The sequence below is a fragment of the Schistocerca serialis genome, chromosome 1 (assembly GCF_023864345.2).
Source record: "Schistocerca serialis cubense isolate TAMUIC-IGC-003099 chromosome 1, iqSchSeri2.2, whole genome shotgun sequence".
NCBI lineage: Eukaryota > Metazoa > Arthropoda > Insecta > Orthoptera > Acrididae > Schistocerca > Schistocerca serialis.
Window position 1 is genome coordinate 1,253,204,110 of NC_064638.1, and position 25,608 is coordinate 1,253,229,717.

General features: G+C 40.6%; 1 protein-coding gene across 1 annotated transcript in view; it reads left to right on the top strand.

The window, feature by feature from the left end:
• LOC126456738 (Down syndrome cell adhesion molecule-like protein Dscam2) overlaps nucleotides 1-25,608 on the top strand; it is a 427,689-nt gene that overhangs the window by 222,869 nt on the left and 179,212 nt on the right. Inside the window, exons 10-11 of the mRNA XM_050092487.1 lie at nucleotides 1,875-2,153; nucleotides 14,408-14,553. Of these exons, the coding sequence (XP_049948444.1) occupies nucleotides 1,875-2,153; nucleotides 14,408-14,553 (425 nt within the window). The remainder of the gene's footprint in view (nucleotides 1-1,874; nucleotides 2,154-14,407; nucleotides 14,554-25,608) is intronic.

Genomic DNA, 25,608 nt, shown 5'->3' on the forward strand with positions numbered 1-25,608 from the left:
GCAGATGAGTCTCGAGTTGGTCTGGAGAGTGAATGTAAAAGCATTCGCATCTGGAAGGAACGTGGAACGCGATTTTAGGACCCAAGCATTGTGGAAAGAGACCGATATCGAGGTGGATGCCTACTGGTGTGGGCCGGCCGGGGTGGCCGAGCTGTTCTAGGTGCTACAGTCTGGAACCACGCTACCGCTACGGTCGCAGGTTCGAATCCTGCCTCGGGCATGGATGTGTGTGATGTCCTTAAGTTAGTTAGGTTTAAGTAGTTCTACGTTCTAGGGGACTGATGACCTTAGAAGTTAAGTCCCATAGTGCTCAGAGCCATGTTTTGAACCTACTGGTTTGGGCAGGGGTCATGTGGATCAACCGAAGACCTTTTCATGAAATTGTAGGGATGAAGATCTTGGAATCTCATGTGAGGTTGTTGCGAGGTGGCGTGGACCCATACTTCATATTGATGAACGATAATGCTCGACCACATAAGAAACGGTGGTTGATATTTTCTTGGAAATGGAAAACGTTGCACATATGGCGTGGCCTGCTCGCTCTCCCGCTGTGAATCCCATAGTGCATGTCTGGGATGCGACAGAGAGACAAGTTGCATCACGTCAGCATCCACCAACCACTGTCCAAGACTTGCGAGCAGCTCTGCAGGAAGAATGGGCGTTATTGCCTCAACATGAGATTGATGACATCATTCGCAACATCCCCTGTCGTTGTCGGGCCTGTGTTGCTGCCAGAGGTGGTCACACCCCACACTAAGCTCTCTAATTAGTTACCGAAATGTGTGTGCATATCCGTTCAACTGTCTACCGTTATGCATATAGCAGTTATTTATGTTATGTATTCTTTACATTTTTTCTCCTTTACTGTCTCGTGACAAAATAAACGCAACCTTGCAAAATTTCCGTTTGTTGCTTAGATTTTGGGCACCAGTGTATAAGGGAAATGGTGGCACAAAAAGCCGAAGCAATTTTCTCAAGTCATTGGCGTTTGGGCTGGTCGAAAAAGACATGAAAGACAGACTCATAAAACGAATTGGCCATAAGAGCTTCGCACACCGTTGGAACAGGCTTTGACATATTTTGGGAGCGATATTCCACCAACTCAATCAGAAGCAACCTAAAAAAAAAAAAAATAATAAATAAATAAATAAAAATAAAAAAAACTGGACAAAGCATTCTTTGCAGTCGAAAAGAAGACTGAAAAAGCTTCTTTGACTGCTGTGACCGTTCTAAACCAGCGTGCAAAGACCGTTGGAAAAATATTTGTCATATTTGTCATAACAACTTGTTTTGAAAATGTTTTATATATTCAAAATTTCATGTGATTTCGAAATTAATTTATAAAATCTTTATTTCCTTTTACATGATGAACTATTGTTATTCGCTGTAGTTAGCTTTATATTTTTTACTAATGTATGTATTATTTGTCATATTGTGCTAAACAGTATTTGTTTGTTTCAATGATTCTTCTTATGTTTTATGAAATGTTCCATAAAAGGTAAGTAGACTCTCATATTTCCACTGATCACAACAATCATATAATAAAAATATTGACATTATAAGCATTATTGGCTTTGTCGTATAGTAAAAAATTACCAATATTTTGTAATGAATGTTGCATCTTGCTTATTTATTACTTTGTATTACTCCAGAACCTTTATATTAATAGAGATAATTTAGAAAAACGTGAGGTAAAGTTTTACCTCATCTAGTTATTTTTCTCAGAGTTCGCACCTTTTTATTCTAGGGCTGATAATAAAATGCTCGAAGTGCTGCTCCACAATGTCAGTATTGGCTCAGGAGCCAAAACTTTGATGATCACTGCTTTAGAGTTTGCACATCGTGCTTAGCTTGCGCGGCGTAATGCTGCACAGGTCCGCCGTACGTCCGATCTTCCATGAGCCCCGTGCGCGTCCTGGAGTCTGCCGACGTGACGCTGCGCTGTCCGTACGCCGGCTACCCAATCAGCGGCGTCTCCTGGGAGCGCCGGGGAGTCCCCGTGACAGCTGACTTGCGACACGAGCTGCGCGACGGTGGCGCCGCTCTGCACATCCGCGGCGTCGATCCGGCGGCCGACGCAGGCGCCTATATCTGCCAGGTCCGGGGCGCCGCTGGGGACGTGGCGCGCGGCGAGCTGCTGCTGGCCGTCGACAGTGAGTAGCGCCTGCGTCAGGGATTAAAGGCTCTGAGCAGGAGCCGCCCCAAAGCATACACCAAAATACAGAGTGTTTCAGAAAGAACATACGTGTTACAAAGCATTATCTTGCCAAAACTATCGATCGCTGCGCCACGGTTCGGTTATTCGAGGAAACGATACATTGTCTAGTTTTTATTCTTTGCCGCTAGATGTCAGTTGTCATCTGTTTGCTTCGTTATCATCACATGTTGCAATATGGCCACTTCGCAGCAGAAATCATTTTGTGTTCTCGACTTGGCGAATGTAATTCCATGATTATAGTACAAACACGTTTCAAGCTGAGGTACCAAATTGATCTTCCGAATGGATGGAACATTCTCAGAAGGTATCGACAATTTGTAGACACAGAATGTGTATGTAAAGGATAGTTATGGCCGCCCTCGTGTTTCCTCCGAAAATGTTGCTCGAATTGAAACTGCTTTCCAACGTAGGCTTACAAAATCAATCGTCGTCCCACTCGGGGGTTACAACTGCCTACAACAACAATGTCGCGTGCTTTGAGGCTTCGGTTGGTTATGAAGCTGTACAAGTTACAGGTGTTATAGGCTCTGCGTCATGGCGACAAATGCAAACGTGTAGCATTTTCTGACGAGTTTCAGAATGCTTTGCCAGTGATAATATATTAGCACAATGCATCGTGTTCAGTGATAAAGCGATTTTCCACCTTAGAGGGAAAATAATGAGACACCATGTTCGATTTTGAGGCGTACAGAATCCGCATGCACACAATGAGCATATAGGAGATTCTCTCAGAGTCAATGTGTTTTGTGCGATATCCCATGAGCTTACGGCCTATTCTTGTTTGAAGGAAACACGGTTAACGGTCAATAGTATCGTCCTATGTTGCAAAACTGTTTGCCTCCGAAGCTGAATAAGGACAACTTTATTTTGTAGCGAAACAGTACACCCCTCACTGGAGTCACCAAGTGCGTGAATATCTGACAGAAACTCGACTGAGCGACTGGATTGGTCTGCACAGTCATGGGATTTGGCGCCCTGTGACTTCTTCCTGTAAGGTCAGGACAAAATAACAATAACTACCAGAGAACCAGAAGAGTTGAATAACCGGATGTGTACTGCCCTAACATCAGTGATGATGGACATCCTTACCCGAGTATGGAAGAAATTCGACTATAGATGTCATATTATTCGTATAGAGGACTTATTGAACATTTGTAATCTAAACTTGAGAGTGTCGTAAATATGTGTGCCAAGTTTCAAAGTTGAATGTCTTACAGTTTAATAAATATATGCGCTCGAAATATTTACATTCTTTTTGAAACACCCTGTGTACTTCTCAATCGTATATTGCAGAAATTAATTTAACAGGAAGTATTTCGAATATTTCCCACAGAGATTTAAATATTCCAACCTTCCCAGAACTGTTGCTATGTCTGTAAACTGAAGAGGGCTCAGATGAGTATCCACTCTCTCTACCCAACTATGTCACAAGAAGCACCTATATCCTGTTTCCCAATGTTATATCGTACCTTCTGTAGCGCGTCTTTTATACGAGTGGCAACGGAGCGCTCCTATACGCATGGAAGTGTATTTTTTCCACTAAATACGCGAACAATAAACGGAATACAGAAATGAGTAACTAATAAAACAAACGGAAGAAACCCACATCAATAAATTTTACGTCAGTCGCCGTACGCTGCACTGCCCTGTAGACGGAAATAGTAGGCCTAATCCTTACGGTCACAAGGCATTCTCCACTTCCCCCACCACAAGCACTGCTCGCTCTTCAGTTTACTAACTATATCGACTGAAGCGTCGGTTACCACAATGCAGCAGAGGTTTGGAGGCGTAGTTTGTAAGGAAACTTCTATATGCGTTCTTAAGGGGAAAGTGGAAAGCTGTCGGGCCTAGTGTTCAGTCAGGGAACTGGTTCCCTACGTAACAAAAAATCTGAGTAAACTTCTTATCGATGGAATTTGGAATATGTCACGAAACCACTAACGAAAATTGACGAAGAAACAGATCGAAGGAAAGAAGGAAAACTTGGTAAACTGTGTGCTTAGGAACTGAAATGACGTGGGTCCGAATCCCGGTCGGACTATGTAACATTTCAGTGTACTTTTAGCCTAGACTCCACCTTCCAATGATGTGAAAATTCATCAGAGACTTCATATGGTTCGCGAGTTTCAAAATAGTCGTATTACAAATTTATAGTAATTCAGGAAAAGGTTTTTCTATATATTTATTCCAGTTAGAGACTATAATATTTTACACCAGATGATTAATTTTATTAATTGTGATCGATTTCAGACCTGAATGCAAACATTTTTTCACTCACATAGACCCAATATACGTAAATATGGTACAGTAAAAGTAATAAGCCAAACAAGCTCCGTAATTTTTATGCAGAAATTGAGTACCGCACACAGTACTCTAATAAGCATGTTTTCTTTATACAACATCTTAGGTACCTGTTGTGCAGCGATGAAATGTCGTTTAGCACTATGAAGGAGAGGTCTGGGATCGTGGCTGCACGCCAATCTGCTCAGATGTCGTACATGGCCAAAATGTTATAACAGTGTATATGGTACTTAAATGTGTACATAAAAACGATGAAGCTTGTTTTGTTTACTACTTTGTACCATATTAACACACATCGTCCATCCAAAAAGTTGCGAGACTGATTTTATTCTTGTCATATAAGTGACGTCTGCGTCGTAACTACGGTGGCAATTTGTTCTAACAACAGGAAACAGGAGATGTGCCTTCGACCAGTCAGTTGTGCGCAGACTGAATTTAAGTAGTGGGTGGCGCAGCTGTAGCACTCGAATGTCAACACTGTTGTATAACAAATTGTAAATGAGCAACATCTCTAAATCAAGTGTTCAAGACATTCTCCACAACGTTTCGAAGAAGAAAAAAGTGTGTATTCCAAGTTTGGCCAGCACAGCCTTGACTTCCGAACATGAACAACGACAACAACACTTGGACGTCTGCTACAACTTGGTGAGAAACAAAATGCGGAATATTCTTTTCTGGAAAAAATCATCGCCTGTGATGAGACTTGGTGCTACTAATACGGCCTGTAAGAAAACGACAAAGTGCAGAAATTCATACCAAGGGTCAACGCTTTGACAACATGATGCTACGGTTGAACTACATCCCAAAGAAAGATTTTTCTGACACTTTCACACGGTTGTATGAACGTTCTGTGCGTTGTACCCTACTCAGCTGGGACGGATGGGGGCACCGGGGGAGGGGAGGGGAGGGGGGGGGGGAGATAATGTAGCACATCTGAAGCTTTAAAATCACCGTGTTAACTTTTCTCCATTTTTTTCTTAAACCAGTCTCAAAACTTTTTGGACTAATAGGATGGATTGGATCTATGTAATTGAAAAATTATTTGCACACAGGTCTGAAGTAATTACCTGGTATAAAATACTGTGGTACGTAATTAGAGGATGGTTCAAATGGCTCTGAGCACTATGGGACTTAACTGGTGAGGTCATCAGTCCCCTAGAACTTGGAACTACTTAAAGTTAACTAACCTAAGGACATCACACACATCCATGCCCGAGGCAGGATTCGAACCTGCGACCGTAGCGGTCGCGCGGTTCCAGGCTGTAGCGCCTAGAACCGCTCGGCCACACCGGCTGGCTAATTAGAGGAAAAGGCGAACGACGTGTTCTCTCAGATGCAGCATTAGTGTGAGAGCAACAAACTGATTATAGCTGTTCATAAAACTACATACATACTTTTGAATGGAAGACTTCCTCTTGCCAGAAATCCTTCCCTGAGGCTTGACGGAATACCTCTAAAACGCAGCACTGTTTGTAGCTACTTACGCATTCTTCTAGAGAGAAAATAAACTTTCTATAAAGCGTAAACTCTGTTACTTAGATAGCGGCCAAAATTATGCATAAGATTCTCCTTGTAGGCACTGCAGACTATAAATTACCGTTGCATGTGATGCGGTCATAACACGAAAGTATCTTCAACGCCACTGTGGGCTTCGCTACCAGCGTCTGGGCGCATCACCTTTGACTAGGCTGTTACAAAACAATACTGAGACGAATTCACCGAAGCGTCCTTCTGAGGCTCGCCGGTGCCTTCTGCACTACACCTGTCGAGGGTTTACAGGCGGTTCTCTGGATATGTCCAATAGATATCGCGTTATGCGCTGTATTGGTTGGGACTTGAGCAATATGCTCGTATGTAAGAGGTCACAGGAACTCATATTAATGATAAAAGACTCTAAGAGCCTGGACGTTAGATGAATGGCAGTCTGACTGGTGCACTAGGAGCACTGCAAGGCTTATTTACAGCACATTCCCAAGCACCAGGAACAGGCTCAAACTGCGCGACATTGCCCCTACTCGAGGTACGGTGCATATATTAACACTTCATAATCCATATCCGAAACATCTGCATCGAATGGGATGTAGTAACACACTCACCTGTGAATGTGGACAGGAAGGTTCCGCTGATCACGTCGTTCTCAGATGCCCTCTTCTTCAGGTAGAGAGAGACTGCGGACAATTAGCCGGCGATCGGCAAACAACTTTCAGTGGCCAAATCTTGTGGACAACAGTAAATATGACAGCACATCGAATATCTACAAGGTAGCTGCTTAAATTTCAGTGTGTTCTGAAAAAAATTGAAATAAAAAGATAAAGAAAAGAAAGAATGCTATGACCACCAACTCAGGTATGCGTAGACTCGATAATTGCCGAGGCACGCACCTACCAGTGTGGGTGATTTTGAATAATGTAGCGATAATAAGTTTAGAAGTACGTATAGTTGTGGTCAGTCGGAAAACCTCAAGCTATTCCGGTGCTGCCAGTAAAATCTCTAGTAATGTAAGCTGGGAGTTATTCACTAGGAATTTCAGTTAATTCCTTTTTTTTACGTTGGTTCTTATTTTTCAAGTGTTCAGTTTTATTTTCGCATTAATATAACCAGTGGTGCTGTTACCATGATTTATTACTTCATACATAATATGAAACATTGTAACTCCCCATCATTATTGAATATATGCGACTTGTGTAGAGTTTCCGGGTAACAGGTCTAAAATTCGTTGAAATAAACTTAACTGAATTGAAGAAAATGGTCTACAACTAGATTCCTATAAAAAAAAGTGGTTCGGTTTCCACGTTAAACTGCAGCTCCCCTTTGTCCGGTAAAATAATTGGATTTCGTTAGGGACACGTAAGTCGCCGAAATGACGTTCAAATGGAAGAGTTGAACCATGCTGTCGGGCCACACGAATTTATTACCAGTCTAGATCAGTGGTTTCCCACTTGAAGGTAACTAAACCCATGAGTGGTGAAATGTAGTTTTCTGAGAGGTAAAAACAAAAGTGTTCGACTGTGTTTATGTCACGAAATTAAATTATATTCAAAAGATCACTACTATATTACTGTTTCGGAAGACTGTAATAGTGAATAGATAGGCTATCAATAATTAACTTATTCTTCAAATATTCTTATGAGGATTACAGCTCACGAACAACTTCTCCATATAATCTATCCACTAAACACGTACGTTGCACGTTGCACCAGGCATCTATGACAGTAAAATTGAGACATATACGTCACATATGTTTAAATATATCATGGAAACGCCTTCTCGGAGTTGTAGGTGCTTCCCACATTGACCACAAATTCAGTTCCCAACAATAAACAATCTAATTGACAGCACAAACAACACTAACTATGTAATAGCTACTACACTGGTAGAGCGCCCACAGAGTATTATTATTATTATTATTATTATTATTGGCGGCAGCGATCAGATACAAAAGTGACTGCTTAAGGTCATCCAGTTTAAGTAAGGAGTCCAGCAATCAAGTGATTTACAAACAGTAACATAGTGCACATGTTTTAATTTGGTTGATTCTTGATTGTGATCCTACCTGTGGGTATAGCAATATTGCACACGGGGGTGTTTTTTAACAAGCGTCTCGCGATATAGTTAGCTTTCTTTTCTGAGAAGTAGATTTAGGTAACACTCGCAACGCACTGAAATACTTTCTCGTACCAAGTTCACTTGGGTGCTAATCTTGATTATGATGGTGTGAGGAAGGGGGGGGGGGGGGGGAGGGGGAGGACTAGTTGATATCTGACTGATCTCAGTAGTAATTGTCTCAGAAAGGTAAAAACGGGTTCTAGATGAATCAAGTAGTGGAGCCTAAAGCAGTTCTACCAACATCCACAAAATTACAAACAGCGGGAACCAGTACTGCGGCTGAGCTTTCCCCTGTCTCTATATCTCTCTGTTGCCCTTCGATACGTCCGAAAAATTGGAAATTTGTGGTAAGTTCTTAGGACCAAATTGCTGAGGTCATCGGTCACTAAACTTACACACTACTTAATCTAACTTACGCCAAGGACAAAACACACACACCCATGCCCGGGGGAGGACTCAAACCTCCGATGGGGGGAGCCGTGTGAACCGTGACAATGCGCTTTAGGCCGAGCCGTCAGTAGTCGTCGTTCAATATTGATAAATTATTGTTTCTGGCTATGTCAATTCCATCCATTGTAGTAAAGGCATACTACGTTTATATATGTCTACCTCAAGTGACTAGAACACGTTAACTTCAAATGTCACAACCTAGCATGAGTAACATGCTCAGTTGACATACATGTCCGGAAAATGAGCAACGCACAAGCAAAGTAACTGGGTCCTTAATCGTGGTATACACCGAGATCATAGATTTACCACTGTCCAAACAGTGATATTTGTCATCGTCGACAATGAACACTATGGGCAGCAGTACATACGCGCGGCACGACAATCACCTCCACTCGCTTCTTCTTGCTTCTGACCCTTTGTTGATGCCTTCACTTCCGATGTAACTCGACACCGCTCATACAACTCGCATCTCATAACGCTTTCGAAGATTCTGTTTACATCGATTTACAGTTTTATTCTAAATAACAATTTCACGTTACTTTATCCATAGAAAATTAATTCAAATATAATGTTAACAAAAAAGAAAGTATACAACATCAGAATAACTGAAAATCGCAATCACATTCATAACAACTACATTAGGTTAACAGAAACATAAATATACTAGGAATTAAATTTACAAAAGTCATTCCGAAATAACCTTTTCCTTGTATGATGAAGGTAAATCAGGAAAGAACTAAAAGAAAATACAGCAAAAAAATTGTACATCAGCCTATAACGTTATCTTCATAAGGTCTCATTCTGCTCTCTATCCTTGAACTGTGCAATATGAATTTTCAGCGAAGTCAAACGTTCTGGGTGGAGTTGTAAAACTACTGTAGGGTACTGTGGACTGTCCCACGTAAGTGTTGACTACAGTAGCTTAGGAGTAACCTTGGTCAGTTAAAATCGTAATCGCGTTACCTGCACGTTATGTGTGTTGAATACCTATCAGGTTTTACCTCACATCGATCTTTTTTTTTTTTTGCGTATGTGGTCAGTGTCTTGCTAGATCCCCTAGAAACTGGAAGCAGTCAACCGTCTTGGAAATGAATGCGGATACATAAATGGCCGTGTAATCTATGGAACGTTAATATTCCACATAGTTTAAGGCCCCTGTTTGTTACTTAAAAGTAAGAAGTATTTGTAACAAAATTGAAATTGTCAATGTTTAATTCAGGTTTCTTTCGAAAAGTGTTGAACGTATGGAACGTTAATATTCCACATAGTTTAAGGCCCCTGTTTGTTACTTAAAAGTAAGAAGTATTTGTAACAAAATTGAGATTGTCAATGTTTAATTCAGGTTTCTTTCTTTCTTTCGAAAAGTGTTGATTTATAACGTTAACTAGAGGAATGTAGCAGAAAAAAATTCAAGTTTATCATATCGTGCTGGAAAATGTTGTTTTCACCCCAGAACAGATAGAGTTCAAAAATACTGGAAAACAAAAACATGTCATATATCTCTTCAATACTCCATCGAGCTTATATAAAACATGTTTCTGTTATTCATAAACAACTTGCGCGTTTATCAATAATAAAAGGAAACTTTTACATTTGATCATGGTGAAAAACGTTTTACTGCGTACAAAATAATAGCCATTATATAGATTTCTTTTATTTTTGTGCATGGAAAACGTACTTGCATCAAAAGTAATTGCTCTAATTGCATAAAAGCGCAGGAATTACACGATTAACTAATTTTTATTACTTTTAAAACGCAGTTATGCTCCGTAAGGATATAAAACACACAATGGACTAAAACTGAATGATGTGCAACTCAAATTACTCGCAAAAGAAACAAACAAAGAAACAAAACAAAAACAAAAAGAAATCGTCGTTTCCGAGTTCTTCTCTTACACATTAATTTTTCTTTCCTGTTCATTGCCACTAATACTATAGGTAATCCTACCATTCAGTACGTCATTTATGCGCCATACAAAAACTACCGCACCGTCGTTTTGGCAGAGCGCAACTCCAGTTGTGGGTGTGCCTACAAATGTAGAAGGACGTGAAGAGCTTGAGTTTCTGACTTCATAACTTTGTTGAATGTTATTTCATTAATATGTCAAAGATGGTTTCGGAAATATTGTATTTTGACTTTCTTTCTTGTTTTCCTATGAGGAATCCGCCTCCAAAATCCGTAAACGTATTTCTCATAAACGTGCGTGCGTCCGTGCGTGCATCCATGTGAGCAAAGCGAGTGATATGCTTTCGGATTCACATGTTAAGCTGATTCTTATCCGATAACACATCAACTCGTTCATCATTACCGACGTCTCGAAGTTACATCGCTAGGCAAAGAGCTATTAATTAAATCTGATCCTCGACTACTGGATCCGTGGCTCTGAAGCTTAACTGCGCTTTGTACACATCATGAGTGTATCAACAGACGGCTACCCACGTCCCAGGACCAGTAAAACGGATACGCGGAGGCACAAAGGTCGCTAGGCAACGCGCGTACACGACGCATGTGGCATGTTGACCAATGAGCATTAGACTGCGGCAAGGTAACGTATCACTCTGTCAGAAAAGGAGCAAAACTGACGTTTCAAATCTGGCTATTTCCTAAATACGACGACAGTCTTTTAAGTTTTTACAAAAACAGTGAAAGAAAAACTTTTTCCCGTACAAAACGTTTTATAGTTTGTCTAAATATTACCCTCTGCAATTTACATCTTTTGCATGCTTTAGAAATAATTCTGAAAACATTTTTTCCACGTTAATGTGTGTACCTCACAGACACAGTTGTGTAAGGATTCATCAGCTTCTCGTGATGATTAAAATAGTTGTGCACACATATTTTCTTCGTGAAATGTTCTCGGGATGCCAACTGAGTGGCAGCATCATCTTAGTGAAACTGATGCGCCATGAACATTGATGTACAGGATCGAAGAGCAGTTAATGCTGAATAATATACTATAGTTTGTTTGGGAGAAGTCGTTGAAGAAATCAGTAAATACAGTAGAAAGTGCCACATCATCCTTCATCATGACAGTGCTATAAGTCATATAGGTTATTTGACGGAGAAATACGTCGAGTTAATGACTCATTGTCAGCATTCCTTCGATTCAGAGTTAGTCTCCAGTCATTGAAGGACGAGACAGGACCTGATACTGGCAGTAGCAGCCGAGTGGCAGTTTCGCATGTGGCAACGTTTCAACACGTCTCCGATTCATCATCTTCAGGCGAAGGTTTTCATCAATTAAACTCTCCTAGAAAGCCTGCATTCCCATATAAAGGGTGATAATTATCGAACTATATGATATAAAATCATTATAACTTCTGAACGGTTGGCGTCAGGACGTTCAAACTGCACAGTTCGCCGCGGGGCATGATGGAAATTAGTATGCGCATGCATGGTTTGGTTCAGCGACGAAGTCCACTTTTGTTTGGATGGATTCGACAATATGCAAAATTGGCGCGTTTGGGGGGACTGAGAATCCGCATTTCACGATCGATCAGTGTCTTCATCCTCAACAGATGATTTTGTGGTGTGCGATGTCCAGTCACGGAATAGTCGATGCGCTATTCCTTGATGGCACAGTGACTACCGAATGGTATGTGAAAGTTTTGGAAGATGATTTCATCCTAATTATCCAAAGTGACCCTGATTTCGACAAGATGTGGTTGATGCAGGACTGAGCTCGACCCCATCGAAGCAGGAGAGTGTTTGATGTCCTGGAGGAGCACTTTGGGACCGCATTCTCGCTCTGGAGTACTCAGAGACCACTGGCGTGGGCCTCGATTGGCCGCCATATTCTCCGGATTTGAACACATGTGACTCCTTTTAGTGGGGCTATATTAAAGACAAGGTGTACAGCAGTTACGCCAAAACCATTGCTGATCTTAAAACAGCCTTTCAGGAGCTCATCGACAGCATAGATGTTCCGCCACTTCAGCGGGTCATGCAGAATTTCGCTATTCTTCTGCGCCACATCATCGCCGATGATGGCAAGCATACGGAACATGACATAACCTAAATTCAAATATCTGTAGTGAGGTTTACATGTTCAACAAAGTGTGCGAACGCCGTAGTTTGTAACTAATTTACGTTTTTTTCATATAGTTCAATAATTGTCACCCTCTATAAACAATGTTGTCTAACATAAGGAAACAAACGAAGCCATTAAGATCTAACTCAGGTGAATACGGGAAATGAGACATTAATTCGATGAATTTCTGCATCAGATAACCTGTGTTTGATGTGTTGTGTGCGTTACTGGTAGTGTCAGGAAGAGTGTTGTGACGTTTTTTTGTAGTATTTCAGATTTAATCAATAATATGTCCCAATAGAATTGTTCTATGTTACTAAATATTAATTGTTCTTGGATGCTGTACATCAGCGATCACAACATGTCCAGTGCAACCACAGAAACAAACGATCATTTTCTTGGAAATACTTCGTGAACGAACCACTTTGTTCATGTTGGAACACACAAGTGCATACTTGCAGCTTAGTTTGCGACTCGCACGCACACATTCCGTCTGTCGTATTTTTTTGAGTTTTCTTACACGAACTGACACGAACACGTTTCTAAGCTTTGGTCAAACTGTGCGTTTCCATTGAGAATCAACATTTTTTTGCAGCTAAATGTTCACGCAGCGTCGAATACACTACAGACTTCGATATGCCTGTCACATGCCGATGCCCTTCAATCACGCTGTGCACAGCGATGATTTTTTTTTTTTTTTTTTTTTTTTTTTTTTTTTTAGCAATAAACGATTTTTGTCGGCCTACGTGGAATTCATCGCTGGTGTGAGCAAGACTACGACGAAATTATGGAAGCCAGCAGCAAACAGCCTTTCCTGAAGGTAATTGATAGCCAAAAGTTGAACGAACGGATACGAAGGATGTTGTTGTTGAGTTGGTCCTTTATGAAAATCGTTAAAAGCGCGACTGGCTGTAAAGAGAGCAATGCTTGAAACCTTCAAAGACAACCCAAAGAAATTCTGGTCGTATGCAATGTTTGTTGGTGGTACCAGAGTTAACCTCCAGTCATTCACGTACGAGACAGGAACTGAACTGAGAGTAGCAAAGCAAAAGAGAAAAGCTTAACTTCGTTTTCAAATATTCTTTTACAAAGGAAAACCAGCATTACTGCACCAATTTAATAATCGTACCACTGAAAAGATGAGTGATATAGATATTAGTGCCAGTTGCATTGAGAAATAACTGAAATCACTGAACTTGAACAAAGAGCCAGAGCCCGATGCAATCCCTATCACATTCAATATCCAATTTGCGACTGAGTTAGTGCCTCTGTTAACTGTAATCTATCATAGATACCTCGAACAAAATACCGAGTGCAGTACTTGGAAGAAAGCACGAATCACACTCGCCTACAAGAAGGATAATAGATGTGATCCACAAAGCTACCGTCCAGTATCCTTGAGATCCAAGTGTTGCAGCATCTTATAACATATTGTGAGCTAAAATATAGTGAGGCAGCTCGAACATAATAACCTCCTCCTTGCCAACCAGCATGGATTTCGAAAACTTCAGTCATATGAAAACCATTTCGCACTTACACTGAAAACCATGGATCAGGGCAGTAAGGTAGACGCAGCATTTCTTGATTTCCAAAAATGATTTGACTCAGCAGAACACCTGTGCTTGTCATCACTGGTACGATCCTAATGGGTATCGTGGCAAATTTGTGACCGGACTGAGGATTTTTCGGTAGGGAAGACGTAGCAAGTTATCTTGTACGGAAAGTAATCGACAGATGACGTAACTTCGGGTGTACCTCAAAGTATCTGTCACGACAGTAACGCAGTATCCTTTGTTTCCAGGTCCTCCAGTGGTGGAACCCTTCAACTTTCCGGTCAACGTGCGAGAGGGAGCCAGGGCGCAGGTGACGTGTAGCGTTTCGTCTGGGGACCTTCCGATTCGATTCTCATGGCTCAAAGACAACGCGCCGATCCCAAAGGATCTTCAGGTACTTGTGCTGTATGTTTCTTCTAACAAGTTGTTAATTTAAATATCGTTACAGTTAAAATTATTTATTTATCATAGACTACAAAGGACTTACGAAACATTGGCTCTTCAGAGACACACAAAAAACATAGTAATAAACACGTTTTTAGTTTTACCAATTCCAAAGATTCCACTGCACTTGCACAAGAAAATTATAAAAACTCACATTGCACAAATATTACAATACACTTCATATTTTCCTTTTCAGTGATAACGAAGTTTAGCACACTGATAGCATCTTTTCATGGTGATTGCAACCGAAGTTGCATTAAGGTATGCTTGTTTATTTTTAAACAGTTATCTTCTACGCGAATGAGTGATTCATTGGAGATGTCGTCGTTGTTACACTCATGATGTGAACAAAGCGTCGTTGAATTCGAAGGTCAGTTCAGGATAAGCTTGTCGGATTTGGTAGAGTATGACATCAAACACACTCTCTTTGAAAGAGTTCCATAGCTGTTTGGATTCGAAGAGTTACATGTTGTTAGAGTTATGGCAGTTTTTTTCAGCTGAGACAACTAGTGTTAATTCCCAGTGGTTGTCGTTTTCCAGTTTTCCTAAGCGTTGGCACGCTTCCCTGTACGTCTGTCATAGGTAATCGTCAACAGTCTTGAGATTCGTTAAAACTTATTGGTCCCCGTAATTCGTGTAGTAACACCGCGATTGTTCGTTGTCTTTGCCTATTTGAAATACTGCCATGTCACTGCCATTGTTCACATACTTACAGACATATTTGATGTATTTCACTGAAATCCAGTATTCTACCTTTATGTATGCTTGGAACATTTTGGAAAGTAGTGTGCTATATGGTACTACTCATTGATTACCTACTTCCAGTTTGTCGCTCCCTCGTATTTGTATTTTTACTGTGAAGTCACCGTTTTTGGGTGATCGCCTTCCGTATTTGAAATAGCCCTCAACTCCGGTTTGTATGACGACCACTTACGATTTTTGGTATTTTTTGTACATATTCCATCACTAGTTTGGACAAGAAGAGAATAGAAGCTTTCGAAATGTGGTGCTACAGAAGAATGCTGAAGATAAGGTGGGTAGATCACGTAACTAATGAGGAGGTATTGAATAGGATTGGGGAGAAGAGAAGTTTGTGGCACAACTTGACTAGAAGAAGGGATCGGTTGGTAGGACATGTTCTGAGGCATCGAGGGATCACAAATTTAGCATTGGAGGGTAGCGTGGAGGGTAAAAATCGTAGAGGGAGACCAAAAGATGAATACACTAGGCAGATTCAGAAGGATGTAGGTTGCAGTAGGTACTGGGAGATGAAGAAGCTTGCACAGGATAGAGTAGCATGGAGAGCTGCATCAAACCAGTCTCAGGACTGAAGACCACAACAACAACAACATTCCATCACTCATACATGGCGAATTGAGGTTTAATGGCCCGCATGGCCCGTGAATCATGATTACTATGTCGTACAGTTCGAGATCTTCTTGTGGACTGGGTGATGATTTTGTCGACATCCACGGTATGAATTCTGTCGTGTGGGCATATGAGATTGTGCGAGTGAGGCAGTTCTCGTTTTTGCCATTCCAATGTTTGCACCCAGCGTCGAACAGTTCGAAAGATGTGGTATTTTGAGACGACTTCAATAAATCTGGCAGAAACTCGGGCTATTTGATCGTGTCGATGCATGGGAGCTTGTCCGTATCTTAGTTGTTCTTTGATTTATCGTCACGACGAGTAGCATGCGAGTGTTATGGAGAAGTTAGGTCGTCCATATTTTCTTATGTAGGTCGTGGCATCATGAGTGTATTCGAGCATGTGCCTCGGTCTTACTATGCATGATGAGGATAAGATTATCATTGTTCCAATGACGTCAATGTTTCCGTGATTTATGATTGCGTCCCGAAGGTGGATGTATTCTTTCGCGCGTAGTTTCTTCTGATTCGTAAAGCATCCGTTCCGCTTCTGTTTCTGCACACATGTCTACCAGGAATTGTTCGAATAAACGGCGAGTGTTGAGAACGTGATTCTACGTTTTATTGTTCCTGATCATTGAGCGGTACGCGTAGAACTCTTTGGAAATGACATTTTGTTTGTTTCTACGCCTCTTTTACGTTGAAATTGTTACACATTAAAATGATATTCCACCTCTCCGTGTGAAAATATTAATGGATGTCAGAAGGCATGTAACGAGAGAAAATATGGAGAAAGGAGGAGTTGCCATATATGTCAAAAGTTATCATTGTGCAAAAAGTATAGAAACAAAAAAGTTTTGTGTAGAGAAACATATACAAGCATGTGCCTGTGAGCTTAAATTAAATAAAGGCACATTTATAATTGTAACTGTATGTAGGTCCCCATCAGGAAATTTTCATCTATTTCTGAAAAATTTGGACTCCTTGTTGTGCTATTTGTCAGACAGGGGGAAGCAAATTATTATTTGTGGGGACTTCAATGTAGATTCTCTGAAAGAGGGTAATAGGAAAAATGACCTTGAAGTATTACTCGGTTCTTTCAATTTGACACCCGTTATTGATTTTCCTACTCGGGTGGTAAAAGATAGCAGCTCACTGATAGATAACTTCTTTATAGACCAAGATAAGTTTAACCAGATAAATGCTCAGCCTGTTGAGAATCGTCTTTCTGATCATGGTGCACAGCTAGTTACATTAGAAGATGCTAGGCTGTTAATGGAAGGGGCCATACCTATGCAATTTGATACAATTGAAATCTCACCCACTTCTCCCTCTGAAATTAGGAAAATAATAAACTTGCTTAAAAGCAAAAACTCACATGGAATTGATGGCATTTCCAGCAAAATACTAAAAGCTTGTTCTCAACAGATAAGTAAGATTCTCAGCCACCTGTGTAATAGCTCTCTGGAACAGGGCATTTTCCCTGATAGACTGAAATATGCTATTGTTATACCTTTGCATAAAAAGGGAATAGATCTGATGTCAACAGTTACCGTCCAATCTCCCTTCTAACAGCTTTATCCAAAATTTTTGAGAAAGTAATGTATTCAAGAGTAGCTTCACATATCTGTAAAAATGAAGTACTAACAAAATGTCAGTTTGGTTTCCAGAAAGGTTTTTCAACAGAAAATGCCATATATGCTTTCACCAATCAAATTTTGAATGATCTGAATAACCGAACACCACCCATTGGGATTTTTTGTGATCTCTCAAAGGCTTTTGATTGTGTAAATCATGAAATTCTGCTAGACAAGCTCAAGTATTGTGGCATGAGTGGGATAGTGCACAAATGGTTTAATTCGAACCTAACTGGAAGAGTGCAGAAAATTGAAATAAGTAGTTCTCATAACATGCAAAGATCAGCACATTCCTCAAACTGGGGAACTGTCAAGAATGGGGTTCCACAAGGGTCAGTCTAGGGACCTTTGTTGTTCTTAATATATATTAATGACTTGCCATTCTATATTCATGAAGAGGCAAAGTTAGTTCTCTTTGCTGATGATACAAGTGTAGTAATCACACCTGACAAACAAGAATTAACTGATGAAATTGTCAATACTGTCTTTCAGAAAATTACTAAGTGGTTCCTTGTAAACGGACTCTCACTGAATTCTGATAAGACACAGTACATACAGTTTCGTACAGTCAATGGTATGACACCATTAATAAATATAGACCTTAATCAGAAATATATAGCTAAGGTAGAATATTCCAAATTTTTAGGTGTGTCCATTGATGATAGATTAAATTGGAAGAAACACATTGATGATCTGCTGAAACGTTTGAGTTCAGCTACTTATGATGCAATAAGGGTCATTGCAAATTTTGGTGATAAACATCTTAGTAAATTAGCTTACTACACCTATTTTCACTCATTGCTTTCATATGGCATCATATTTTGGGGTAATTCATCACTGAGGAATAAAGTATTTATTGCAGAAAAGCGTGTAATCAGAATAATAGCTGGAGTCCACCCAAGATCATCCTGCAGACATTTATTTAAGGATCTAGGGATATTCACAATAGCTTCTCAGTATATATACTCTCTTATGAAATTTGTTATTAACAACCAAACCCAATTCAAAAGTAATAGCAGTGTGCATAACTACAATACTAGGAGAAAGGATGATCTTCACTATTCAAGATTAAATCTAACTTTGGCACAGAAAGGGGTGAATTATAGTGGCACTAAAGTCTTTGGTCACTTACCAAATAGTATCAAAAGTCTGACAGATAACCAACAAGTATTTAAGAAGAAATTAAAAGAATATCTGAATGACAACTCCTTCTACTCCATAGAGGAATTTTTAGATATAAATTAAGAAAAAAAAAAAAAAAAAAAATATTAAAATAAAAAATAAAAAAACACAAAATAATAAAAAAGTTGCTATATTAACTTAAGTATGTTGTTAAATTAATTTAATTATGTCATGTATTGGAAAATTTGACTCGCTCCACATCATTACGAAATATCGTATTCATGATCCATGGAACTTTTATTAATCTAATCTAATCTAATCTAATATGAAAGGCGTGACTCTACAGTGCGTCGTGGGCCTCTTTTTCATTGTACAATCATGTCATGGTTGTGTTTTCATTGTTCACAACTACGATGGCGACTTCGTCTATCCGAGGTGCATTAAATTGCCATTCATGTTCTCCATGTGGTCTTTTGCAGAAATTTATGGTCTTCGTTGTGTAGTGGTAGTAATGTTCCCATGTTGTGACAGTTTTGTCCTTGGATGAAAAAAGCATAATAGGTTTCACCTCTGTTAGTGTTGATCGAAGTGACAGAGAAAGCAGTAATTTGGAAGCGGGCATTGTACGTTTTTTCACATTTTGAAGGGGTTTTGATTCTGGAGTTCACCCGGTCATGTAATGAAGAAAAACACCGCGATTCTGTGCACAGCGCTTCCGACAACATAGCCCTAGCAAACGAGTCCTGGGTGTTGATCCTCTCATAAAAACATTAAAGAATAGAGAATTGAAAATTAGTTCATCTAACTAATAAAATTAACGATTAGTCCAAAATTAACCCTACGTTATTATAAAAATCTCTATCATCACACCTGTGGACTTGAACTATTGGCAGAATTTTGTTGAGGTCGATAAAGTAGAGAGAACACGCAGCCTAACACTTAAAAACATTGATCAAATCTAAACTAACAATTGATTGTCTTGGCAAAGTCTATGTGGAATATGTAAAGGAGAATGGCCATAATCTCGTAAGTCATCATGAGAAGACAAGATCGCGTTGGAAGCACACAATTAATAACTTTCACTCCCCGCTTGCCTATGCTGCAAATTCTCACCATAGTTCTCATAATGGGAAGTGGGAAGCTATGAGCGATATGACTGACTACCCACAGCTACACATCTGTGGCTGGAAGTTGTAACGTCCCCCAGAATGAAACTGTCTTCCATTCCGCCGTCGAAAAAGAAGTGTGTCTTTCTCCCAAGCTGAAGACCCGAACATGACTGTCACCAAAGGAGAACTTCTTTCTCCCTTTGCGATGTACCAGTAATTCTTCTTTGCCAATGAAAAGGCTCCACTAAACGCTGGTCAGTGATATTATTTTTACAGCTAACTAACTCCCTATCTGAGAAAAGCTTTATGAAGTTAGCCAGTCCCCTGTCTTCCTGTGTATACCGTTCTTAAACAATTTAGGGCCAACCTCCCACTCTCCAGTTAAGCCTTTGCTACAACCAACACCCTGCTCTCCCGCGCATGATATTCTCAGAAGTTGCCGTCCTGTCTCCCAGTGTCTGCGTGTTTTTTAAGTGAAACTATTCAATTTGCATGGCGCCGGGATGTTGGTAAATCGGCCTTTCAAAGAGAAGAAAGAATCTCTAAACGAAACACAACTACATCCCTTCCCGTGAGGCAATAGAGATCTGTCACTGTGACTGGCCTTCCACTCCACTGCCTTTCAGGAAGCTGACAGTCGGACGAAAAAAGGTAAGGACTGTGGTTTGACCGCATGGGTCGACTTGTAAAATAGCAATATTCTGCACAGGCCCAGATTCTCGTCTCGGCTCATTATTCGACTTCGTTCCTTAGTTACTTCAAAATTCATTGGAGGTACGTTGCGTCTATGCAACTAACTGAAGGCAGTTTCTTTATTGCCATAAAAGTGTTTCGCTTCTTTTATTTGTGAAGCATCTTCACGAAAAAAAGAAGCGAAACGCGTATGGCAATAAACAAACTGCCTTCAATTACTTGCATAGACGGAACACATCTCCACGAACAGGAAAAATTGTTTAAGAGAGTGTCAAAGAATAAGAACATGCACAAAATGTGGTTGTAACTCGCTCCTAGAGATCCAAATGATGCAGTAGCATACTTCTCTACATAATACATCAACGATTTGGTTCATAAAAACAAAATTCTAAAAAAACGGCCTTTTAGAGAGCGTGTGGCGAGTGGAGCTATAGAAAATCCTTGTAGTTTATAACATGCATCTGATGAATCAAAATGTTTCATATATGGTGGTATACTCTAGAAATATTGTGGTGGGAATCTTTCATCTCTGTCTACTGTTGTTAAGTATTCGATCGCAGATAAATACTTTTGACAAGCTAAATAAAGTATAAAGACGATTGCTGCTAGTTTCATTCACAGTAATTTACGTTGTGCTCTTAGATTCCTGTCTGACCACACACTCGGAAATCGTTACATTACAAATTCTGGATGTAAATAAATCACACTGAACCGAACGAGAGGTTCAAATGGCTCTGAGCACTATGGGACTTAACACCTATGGTCATCAGTCCCCTAGAACTTAGAACTACTTAAACCTAACTAACCTAAGGACATCACACAACACCCAGTCATCACGAGGCAGAGAAAATCCCTGACCCCGCCGGGAATCGAACCCGGGCGTGGGAAGCGAGAACGCTACCGCACGACCACGAGCTGCGGACAACCGAACGAGAGGGCCATACCGAAGTCCAAAACCTCTCGGTATAGTTGTCGAAAAATAGGCAGGAGGACCGATCGGTAACAGGTCTCAGGAACTTACAGAATAGTAACCTCGGATTAAGAACCGAAAATGACGTCACTACCGAGTCTAACCTACTGCACCGATGAGTATGAACGATACAAATAGGGCCCCTGTCATTATACCGCACAGGCCACACCAGTGGAAAAAGTCTGTGGTTGCTGTCAGCCAGGTGCCTGGCTTGACAGTTGTTGGCCACAGCAGCCTATATTGAGTGACCGACCTGATGTGATACATCTTCCCAAACCCTCGCCCTTAATCCATTGAAAGCCGGGCCGCACATCCCAGGGACATATATGGGCCTCCAAGTCACTGTCCTAGGCTTCATTTCTTCCCTCGGTTCATCATGACACAGCTAAACCGTGCAACTACAGAAATAAACAAGATGCAAACTACCACCAGAATAGAGAAATTATTAAGACAGGAGTTGTTGGCTTGTCTTGCAGTCACTGCTGTTACCAATGATCAGCATTAAATATTTATTAATCAGCAGGAGTTTGACTCAGATTGAAATGAGCTGAAATAAACATAATGAAATACGCTCTAAGACAGAAAATTCGACGCACCACAAAGAAATTACGCTAATGGAACGAAATCGGTAGATGTGGTTCACACATACAAGCAAATGATTACAATTTCAGAAATATTGTATGATTTATTCAAGAGAAAGAGCTTCACAAATTGAGCGAGTCAATAACGCGTTGATCCACCTGTAGCACTTATGCAATCACTAATCAGCTTGTCATTTATTGACAACAGTTGTTGGATGTCCTCCTGATGACAGCGTACCAAATTCTGTCCACTTGTCTCGTTAGATCGCCAAAATCCCGTTCTGGTTAGAGGCCTCTGCCCATAATATTCCAAACACTCTCAAAAGGGGAGAGATACAGCGATGTTGGTGGCCAAGGTAGGTTTTGACAAGCATGAAGACAAGCAGCTGAACTAGGCTCCAGATGCTAATTGCATGAGAATGGTCAAGAGTTGGTGATGGAAGTGACTTGAATGTTTGATGTGAGAGGCTAGGCTGTTGGCAGTTACTTGGGGTTGTTGGTTCAAGAGCGGAGATTCTTTCACTTGGAATACAATAATCGGCTACAATGGAGCATCCAGGATCATTGGATTTACGGATTTTCGGAGGCATGTAGTAGATGGGTGTGCGGAAAGTCGTTGGGGTGAGATTCAGGGGAGAGGTTCTGTGATGACCTTACTCGTCACTGTTAAAGCCACCTCCCAACACAATAATATCCCTCACGTCCATGCCCTTGTGCTCTTAAAAAATACGTCTGGCAACGTCTTTCTGACTCCAATCGAACTACGTCATTCCTTATACTCCCCATCAATTACTACCTTGCACACAACTACTTCTTCTTTGAATCGATGATATATAAACAAATCCGTGACACAGCTATGGGCACACGCGTGGTACACTCCTACGGGAAACGTAACAGACCGTTTTTCTTTCGATTTCGAAGGAAATCTGGATCGCTTAATTAACTGTTATGTCATTAGGTAGGGCCCACATATGAAATTTCGCCTTTTGGCGTCTGTAATGTGACTTTCAACAACTGCATGTCAAAGTATTCGCTAATCGTACGTCCATACATTGCTAGAAATGTGTCGTCGATTCGTTTAGTTACAAGTAGCACTATTCGTTTACAAACAATTGGATAACAAAATAAGCACCAAATGTACCGTATTTTATTAAGTTAAGAATCCGTAAAAAAACTTTGTTTGTCTTACTATCAACTTAGTACACTATTGTTTAAGATAATGACATCTAATTACCGGTACTTCGTAGTTACTGTAATTCACAATACGAAACTAAACTGAGAATGTAAGCCACGTGTTTATTTAGCCTACTGGACTATAAATTGGAATTCTGTCTACACTAGACAATAATGTACTTATATTTCAAGCAGGAATACCTTGGATAACGTAGTTTCAGTCCAATTAACAAAAATGCACTCAACATTGTTTATTTGAATTATTTCACCTATTTTTCCAGGAAAACAACAGATAGGGCCTACTTGTATGTATTTGATACATTGTATCCTATTTCATGTATTTCAATGGTACTCACTGAATAATAACATTTTCAGTAATTTTAAACAACGCCTGTGATTGTAAGTACTACATGCAACAATGTTCCGATTGTCAGCGAATCTATATAACACCCGCGAGAAATCTCGCGCCAGAGGGCCAGTACAACGTGAGATACCTAGCTGCAGCGTGTGAGAAAACATTAAGCCAAGAAATAAATAACGTTCAGAGTTCTAAATCCGTGTGCGCCAGAATCACTTTTTGAGCTTTCACGTTATTAGCGACGATTGGTGTTCTCTGACCCGTCCTCACACAAGAAATGTACAGGAAGAATTAACTGTAGCGGAGCAACGGAAAGAAGTTCACGAGAGCATTTTCAACAATCTGAGTTACACCTTTCCAACTTCAAAGATTAATATTTGCAAAGTCTTTTACTTTGATATATTTTTTCGACAATTACTATCCCCAGTAATGCATTTACACCGTATATGCTAACCTGTTCATGGGTTTTTCGGAGGAATTTGTAGTCTTCAAACATTCAAAACTTCTTGCTGGTTCAGGTTATCTAATGATATCTTCAGGACCTGAACACAGAGACAAAACACCTATCCTCATTCATACACAATCTCAACACTTCTCCTATCTGCTTCGCCTCATCCTCCTCAGCGCAATGAGACGTTGATCTCCACCTCTCTGATGGCACCATCCATAACTCTGCCCATATCAAGCCCACTAACCGCCAACAGCACTTGCTTTTGGACAGCTATCACGGCATAAACAAAAAGAAATTTCTCCAGTTTAGTCTGGAATTTGATGGTGTATCTGCAGTGGTCCTTGTCATGTACCAGCTCTGTTACAATTTTTGCTCAGCATTTTATGTGGTCATGACTACTAACCAGCTGTCAACCAGAATGAATGCCCACTGCCAAACTGAATCAAGAAAAGAGTTGACCATACACTCTCATAACACACTGCTGAGTGCAACATGCTTTAGTTTAATGAGTGCTTCACAATCTGTGCCATCTAGATCCTTCCCTCCAGCACCAGCTTTCGTGAAGCTCCCTCACTCACCATGTCATCCTCTCTCAATTTGCACCTTTACATCATTGTCATGGACGCCACATGAACTTAGTATATCTAGTCTTGCATTCCCAGCTGTCTAGCACATGCAGTCTGCCCCTCTTGCATTCCTATCCCACACCCTGCTGCCTCCCTCTAAGATGTCAGCTACCCCATGCCAGCCCCTCCTCGCAGGTCCCGCCATATTCTCTCTTTATCCACCCCACCCAATACACACACTCCCCTGACCATTTGCCAAATTGCAATCTGGTATTGTGTGTTCAGCCAGCACAATGTAGTTGCAGAGATGATGGTGGTGGTGGTGGTGGTATATGTGTGTGTGTGTGTGTGTGTGTGTGTGTGTGTGTGTGTGTGTGACCAAGTGTTCATGTGCCTCTAGCTTATTAAAGCATTCATCTAGAGGCTAACAAGTTTTCATTCACTTTTGTGCACCTGCCTACAACTCAATTATTTAATTGGATAGATAAAAAATTTACCCACCAAGCAGTGGCAGAACACTCATATAAAAGACCGTTGTGACTGACACGCTTTCGGAGTGAGTGGCTCTTTCTTCAGGCAGAAGGGTTGAAGGGGAAGGAAGAAGGGTGAATGAAAAGGACTGGAGAGGTCTATGAAAAGGGGCAGATTTCAGAAAAGTCATCCAGAACCACGGGTCAGGGGAGATTTACCATGCGGTATGAGAAGGAAAGACTGATTGTTGGGGACTGCATCGGATGAGATTTGAAAAACTGACCATGCATTTAGCTTTTCACTCTTATTAACTTGTGCACAATGTTTTAGTAGTAATCTCTGTCTTGCATATTACCTGGTCTTCCATAAGCTCCCAGGTTTTCAAATTATCCGTTATATGTTGGGAAATCTAGCTCTCCATACAGATCAGTGTTTATTGTTTAAGTTGTCTTGTAGATCTTTCTCCAACAGTAGAAAACGGCTTTCTTGATAGTTTAGCTCATACAC